The following is a 7,585-nucleotide window of genomic DNA, read 5'->3' on the forward strand; positions in this document are numbered from 1 at the left end:
TACATACATCGTATAAACCGCGGACCAAGGAATTATTTTAGGCTAAATGTGTCAGGCCCTAATTTTATGTTTGGTTGTAAACAGGTTATATGCCCATTTGCAAACTCGGTTTCACGGGGCTAGTTATAAGCTTGGCGAAATTGTACACGTATAGGCGCTACGATTGAAGAGACGGATGAACTCTCTTTACGCCGTTTGATTCTATGCTGTTGTTTTGTATTTAAACTCACTGCCCTTGAAATTGAAAGGTTAGAAAGTGATGTAACATTGGTAGGAAGATCCCTGTCAGTTAATTCTTGGAAACGTAAAAATGAAATATTTCTATCTTGAATTCTGATCCAAAGTTGCTGAAGAGAATGCAGTTGCGTTTATGACAAATCAGCTGCTTTGTAAAAAGAAACCGGGAGAGAGAGTTTTAAACTAAGTGTAATTTATACACCAGATAATCCTTTGTATTCACGACTGTCCGTTTCGGGCATTCGCCTTTCGACTTAGAAATAAATGGTACACAAATGCACCGTCTGTTATTCTTACAGAATTTTATAAATGGCAGGCAACAAGGGTGTATAAAGCAAACTGACTCGATGACCGCCTCGGATGTTCTGTAAACTGGGCAGAATTAAATAAACCCATTACACTCAGAAATATAATAATTCAGTCGATTGATTCTGTCAACATTTTTATTAGTTACGTTCAAATAATAATTTTAGGTAGGTCCACATCAGCTGTTTAACTGAAGGTCTAAAGAACAAAGTGTTTATTATGTAAAGTTCCCAAATATATGATTGGTGAGGTAAAATTTCAAAGAATTCGATGTTATTCAACAAAATAAGTTCACTTGTACAGTAATAAAATATGACTGGCAGTCCCTCGTCATGACTGTTTTTTTAATGATTTTATTCACATACCGTATTTACTCGAATAAGCGCCGCGGCGCTTATTAAATTTTTCGCGCCTCTACTGCGGCGTTTATTCGAGGGCGGCGCTTATTTAAAATATGGATGCCACAAAGAATCTAATCTTTTACAGTAATTGAAAATAGCGTCTTTTGATTGTCAGTATTCATCTCTTGCTGAAGAGAGAAATGGCGCTTGCTGTCCTGGCAAAGTCTGGGGACTTGACGATTGTTGAATAGAAAACTAATGAACAAGCGGCAAAATAATCACTTTGAACTGCAAAACATCGCTTTTGATGGAAAGAAATGTTCACGTTTGTTATACAATGGCTTTTTAGTGCTGTTTTTAGTTAAACGAAATTCTTTGAATAAGCGTCGCATCGAGACTGCGGCGCTTATTAACTCTTTTGTCCCAAATGCGGCACTTATTCGGGGGTGGCGCTTATTCGAGTAAATACGGTATATTACTTGCAGGTTTTGACACAAACTATATCTTTTTCGTGTGATGTAACGGTCGAGGGCGGCGCTTATTCGAGTAAATGCGCTACATTACTTGCAGGTTTTGACGCAAACTATATCTTCCAGTGATGTACAGTCGTGTATTTCCTTTCTAAAGATTTGACTTTTAAGATATTTCAGGGTAGAAGAATCGGATTATAACGTAATAAAATACATCTGCGAGATTGATTACTCCGTGACACGAATTATCACGGAAAATGAAAGACAGGGAAAAGTGAAATTTAATTCTAAGTGTAATAATTAAAAAAAATAATTATGATAGAGGCAAAATAGCATCCTGACAATTATCAACTCAAACTCGACTGAATCACACCAACTCGATACAGGCACCAACTCGATACAGGCTGAAAGCAATTGTACGGGAATAGCTACTTCTGTGCTATAAAAGTAAGATAACTTCTTTTGACTTTATTATAAGTTTAGTTAATTCCATTGTTTATGTACTGGAGAGATCTCCGTTCACATCCAAAGCTATCCCCGCCATTACAAAATTTATTATTTGAATCCGTACTTGTAATTTTGAAGCAAAGATTCCAGTTGCTGACGTAGATTAATGTGGACTTAATCTTGATTTTGACCTTTCATACCAAGGTAGGTTCTGTCTGGTTAAGTCCAATTTTGTCCCAAGATAATTGAGGATAGCTTTTAGAAATGTTTACGATAACGTTCAGTTGTGAAATGAGCGTTATATGTGGCGGATAAAATGACTTTTGTTTTCTGAGGTGCTAAATGGAGTAAAGCTTTTACATGTACATGCGTTCCAAAATATTAGTAGAGGAATCTTTAAATTGTTTTTAGTACATTGGTGTTGACCTATTTGATGTTGGCATTCCGCTTTGGCAACTAATTGTGTCGAATTTATTGGTGTTTCGATCCTGCTGTAAGCCAACGCTGTTAACGCGTCGTCGACCACGGTCAAACGACAGAAATATGCCAAAAACAATTGAGACAAGTACTTCAAAGATGAGGTTTTGATTTTCACAGTTCAAAGTTTGATACATTACCGGTATCGTGACAATTTACTAAGTTTTTTTGGGCTTTATTAAAAAATTCTACGTGTTAAAAAATGGCGATATGTGGACTTCTATGCGCCATTTTGTCAAAGCACTATGGTTCAGATGCGAAACATTTAAAGAGTAAAGACACGCTTATACCTGAGAAAACGGGAATATGTTAGAAATATTTAGAACGGCTTGAGATAAACAGTGTAACATGGTCGGGAGTTCACTAGCCAGTAGTAAATGAGGCCAAACGATGACTAAATAACACAATGGTTTAATTCCATTCGTAAGTCGGCCATAAAAAGTACGGAACAAGCGCACGTGCGCATTCATGCGGCGGATACATCTTATTTTACTGCGCAAGCACGAAGAAGCTATGAAATCATAACATCGTTTCAAACAGTGCTGTTCTGGTCTATCGTTGAAATCAAGCCCTTCAAAATTTTTCGATCTTATCTTATAAAATTTAGTCCTTGCTTTTGCAAACATTATATTGAGTTAACGGCAGAGTTGAGGCGGTTGCATGGAAAAGTCTGGCTTTAGATCAAAACTCCCATAGTGCGCAGCCAGGCGCAAGAAACACGATCGATCGATACCATATTGAAATCACCTTTAAAAAGAGCCTTTGCTACATTCCCTTATGACCAGAAGATATTGGTCGAGCAGACTACTCAGAATTGGCCAAGAAGGGCATGATCATTTATAGTCACTGCTACAGTGGATACTGGCAAAGACGTTTAAAAAATATATGCAAACTAAACTTTATACATTTTCCTCTTAATCGATTATAAAGCAAAGACATTGATAGCACCTTTTAAAATTTTATTTCACTTGTTTTTAATTTCTTCTTATTTCGACAGAAGTATTTGACATGAACAGCACTGGCGAGATTAGACGAGCCATCTCTACTGGCCTCATCGTCGCCTTCTTTCTTCTCAACACCAGTCGTGCACTCAAGGCAATCGAGCTGTGCAAGGAATGCCTTTACATCCTCAACACCAAAGCTATCATAAAAGAACGAGAAGTAATACAAGCATACTTTAATATCATATATGTCGTAACGTTTAAGGCGTACTGTCTAATCAGTGATTACACAAATGCAATTAAATACGGCAGAGAACTTCTTGTGATGTACAACAAAAGTGGCGAAAAAGGTTTAGAAGGTAAACTACGCTTACAATTGGCTAAATTGTATCATCGTCAAAGTAATCACTTCGAAGCAGCAAAGGTCTGCGCGACAGCACTGAAAATCTTTACAGAAATAGGTGAACGTGAAGGACAAGCGTCATGTTACGGAACGCTAGGAACTGTGTTTCTATCGGTTGGTGAGAATGTCAAGGCTAAAGATAATCTTGAGAAAGCACTAAAAATCAAAAAAGAAATTGGTGACAGAATTGGAGAAGCTTCATGCTACGAAAACCTGGGAAGCACGTTCCATTCTCTTGGTGAATATAGCAAGGCCAAAGATTACATGGAGAAAGCACTTGCGATGAAAAAGTATCTTGGTGATAAAAGAGGAGAAGCAACATCTTACGGAGAACTAGGAAATATCTACCTATCTCTTGATGAATATCTTAAGAGTGAAGAATACCTGAAGAAAGCCATTGCGATCAGAAAAGAAATTGGCGACAGAACTGGAGAAGCAGCTGATTACAGTAAATTAGGAAATGTCTCTCGCTCCCTCGGTGAATATGTCAAAGCTGTAGATTATCACGAGAAAGCACTTGCAATCAGTCAAGAAATTGGTGACAGGAATCGTGAAACCACATCTTACGGAAGTCTGGGAGCGTGTTTTCTGCATCTTGGTGAATATGTCAAGGCTAAAGTGTTTATCGAGAATGCACTTGCCATCAAACAAGAAACCGGAGACAGAGATGGAGAAGCAAGAGATTACGTTAACTTAGGAAATGTGTTTTTCATCCTTCGTAAATATGGGGAGGCTAACGATTATCTTCAAAAAGCCCTTGCGATAACAAAAGAAACTGGTGGTCGAAAAGGAGAAGCAGCAGCTTACGGCAGCCTTGGAAATGTGTTTTTCGCTATTGGTGATACTGTCAAGGCTAAAGAATATCAAGAGAAAGCACTTGTGATCATAAAAGAAATCGGTAACAGAGATGCAGAAGCAGCAGCTTACGGAAACCTTGGAAATGTGTTTCTTTCCCTTGGTGAATATGTCATGGCTGAAGAATACCTTAAGAAAGCACTTGCAGTAAGTCAAGAGATCGGAGACGTTCAAAAACAATTCGTATCCCTTTGCAGGCTTGCGCGGATGAAAATTGTCCAACAGAACATTCCAGAAGCTTTTTCATATCTCCTTTCAAGTATTCATAATTGCGAGAAATTGCGACATTTTCTTGGCGACAACGACAAATTTAAGATACATTTTACGGAAATGCATCTTTTTCCCTACTGGATGCTCAGTTCGATGTTTTGTGCTGCTGGAATTCCTCAGGAGGCTCTGTATGTTTCAGAGCTTGGACGGGCCAGGGCTCTGGCAGATTTAATGTCAGTTCAGTACTCTCTGGAGAATCAAATCTCACCTGATCCACAATCTTGGGTCGGTCTTGAAAGCATCGTGAAGAAGGAGAGAAACTGCACTTGTCTTTATATCTCTTATTCTTATCAGAGAATACTTTTGCGGGTTTTAAAAAGAAGGGGTGCCACACATTTCCGAGAAATAAAAACAAATGATAACACTCTTCACCGCGGACTAGTTGGACATTTGGATGACTTTTTCGCTGAAAACTTTAGACGATTTGGTATTGTAAGAAAGAAGAGTTGCGAAGATCGTTCTTTAAATGATACCACAGGGACATCTAACGTATGCCAGGGAGGTAGCCTTGCATCTTTCCGAATTGTCGAGAAACAGGAGGAAGAAAACCAAACTCCCGAAACGAACCTTGCTTTGTGTTACAAAATGATCATCGCTCCTGTGGCTGACTTTCTCGAGGAACCCGAGATCATCATTGTTCCTGATCGCTCTTTGTACAAAGTTCCATTTGTAGCGTTACCGGATAACAGAGGAAAATATTTATCGGAGACTTTCAGGATTCGCATCGTTCCTTCTTTGACGACTCTTAAGCTCATTCAAGATAGTCCAGCAGACTATCACAGTCAGACTGGTGCACTGATAGTGGGTGATCCTGATGTGGGTTTGGTGCGTTACAAAGGAAGGAAAAAGAACATATCTAGATTACCCTGTGCGGGGAATGAAGCAGCCATGATTGGACGACTGCTGGGTGTTCAGCCTATGTTAGGACAGGAAGCAACTAAGCAGGCGGTACTTGAGAGGATGAATTCAGTGAGCCTGATACATTTTGCCGCACATGGTGATGCTGAAAGAGGAGAAATCGCCCTTTCCCCTGTTCGCCCCATTAACAAAATTCCTGTAGAAGAAGAATACTTGTTAACAATGAATGACATTTCGCGAGTTCAGCTGCATGCAAAACTTGTGGTACTCAGCTGTTGTCACAGCGGTAAAGGAGAGATAAAAGTCGAGGGAGTTGTTGGAATTGCTCGAGCCTTTTTAGCATCCGGTGCACGTTCAGTGTTGGTGGCAATGTGGGCCCTTGAAGACAGTGCAACAGAGCAGATGATGAAGAGTTTCTACAATCACCTTGTTCGTGGGGAGAGTGCTAGTGAATCGCTTCACGAGGCCATGAAGTGGATGAGAGCTAACGGCTTTAACCACGTGAGACAGTGGGCTCCATTTATGCTGATTGGTGATAACGTGACGTTTGATTTTGGAAAATGAATGGGTAAGTTGGATTTGGAAAAAGTGAACGCGTGTTTGGCATTGTCTCATAGTATTAATAGTTTTAAAATTAGGTCTGGAAGGGAACTTTATCAGTATCATTGGCTATAAAAGGATATCATCGCATTCAACTGATATTAACTTGGTTGCTTTACTTTTGTCTTTTAGGTGTTTGTCAAGAAAGATCGACACACAGTGGAGCACTAGTTTGCGAAGTAATGACGAGGGGCATGTGGGCCGTGTGGCAATGAGTGGAAGACCCTCGAAATAAGAGACTAGTTTAATTATCGTTTTCCTTGAAATTTGAACATAGCATATCAGAATTGCGAATTATAGTCGATAGCTTCGCAAGCACTGATTAAGTTAATCGCATGAAATTCACCCCTCATCAGCATCAATAGGTTGCATGAAGGATTGCCATCTTAATTGAAAAATTTAGCTTAGATTTTATAAGTTCGTCGTTTGCACCCGTGTCAATCTTCAGCAACTTAAGCATTCTTGTTGCTATTTGCTTTGTTGTCGCTTCTTTATGTTTGGTGATTGTTTCCTACAGTGAACTATTGTATACGTTTACGTTTTACTTTAATTTCAAGGTAATCTTGCACAGTGCAAGACTGAATAAAATGTCACGATAAAGACCTTTGAAATTGGCGATATACAAGTCATGAGAATGATGAGTATGTCGCGGCTCTGTAAACATCCACCACTGGCCACCTCCACTTCGGTGAATAATTGTTCACTATCAACCTGTCATTACTTGCATGTTACTGATTTTAATTTTTACCTTTTTACCTATCCATTTTGTCGTCAGCTTTTGCTATTCATTACGGAGAATAATTTATATTGCAAAGTATTTTGCCGCCGAAGCACAAGAGTTTCGTTATCAAATGATCGTCACTATTTTCATTTGTGGGGGATCACTTGAATTTAAACGCATGGCATTAATGTTTATGGTCTTCAACGAATCTTCAGCTTTAACCTTTCTCCAATGTAAATATGATGTCGAACATCACCATTAGTTTCATCATTATTTGTATGACAATTACATTTAATAATACCCAATAAAATAGAGAGCAATGAAATCAATCCAGTGATCATATATACAAATGTAATAGGTAATATCCAATGAAATAGAAAGTAATGCATCAATCCTGTGATCATGTATAGCAAATACCTCAGAATGCTCTTATGTTTCCCCTTCTAATAAGCCCTACTTGTTTTATTAAAATATCAGGGACACCAAGCGAGAAACATTTTCACAGTAGATCTGGAATGCCATTTTTCTTTTACCGAACTGACATCGTTTAGATCTAACTTTTAAAGACGTTTTTGCGCAACTAACAACCCAACACATTTGGATCTGTTTAGGTTCTTGTTGAAAATCAAAGTGGCAGGAATTTTTAGGAAACGAAATCT

The 7,585-nt window shown here is 38.7% G+C and overlaps 1 protein-coding gene across 2 annotated transcripts; it reads left to right on the forward strand.

Annotated features, from left to right (window-relative positions):
* Positions 1–1,705: 1,705 nt before the first annotated feature.
* On the forward strand, positions 1,706–7,209 carry LOC144654357 (uncharacterized). Of its 2 annotated transcripts, none has more exons than XM_078514490.1 (3): positions 1,706–1,801; positions 3,276–6,173; positions 6,338–7,209. In XM_078514490.1, the coding sequence occupies exon 2, from the start codon at positions 3,287–3,289 to the stop codon at positions 6,167–6,169; it is 2,883 nt and encodes a 960-aa protein (XP_078370616.1). In that variant the 5' UTR covers positions 1,706–1,801; positions 3,276–3,286; the 3' UTR covers positions 6,170–6,173; positions 6,338–7,209. The 2 variants fall into 2 exon arrangements, with proteins under 2 accessions (XP_078370616.1, XP_078370625.1); XM_078514499.1 differs by lacking the exon at positions 1,706–1,801 and adding an exon at positions 1,941–2,005 and having other exon boundaries at positions 3,279–6,173.
* Positions 7,210–7,585: the final 376 nt, after the last annotated feature.

This window comes from Oculina patagonica, chromosome 1 (genome assembly GCF_052425735.1).
Source record: "Oculina patagonica isolate OP01 chromosome 1, crgOcupat, whole genome shotgun sequence".
NCBI lineage: Eukaryota > Metazoa > Cnidaria > Anthozoa > Scleractinia > Oculinidae > Oculina > Oculina patagonica.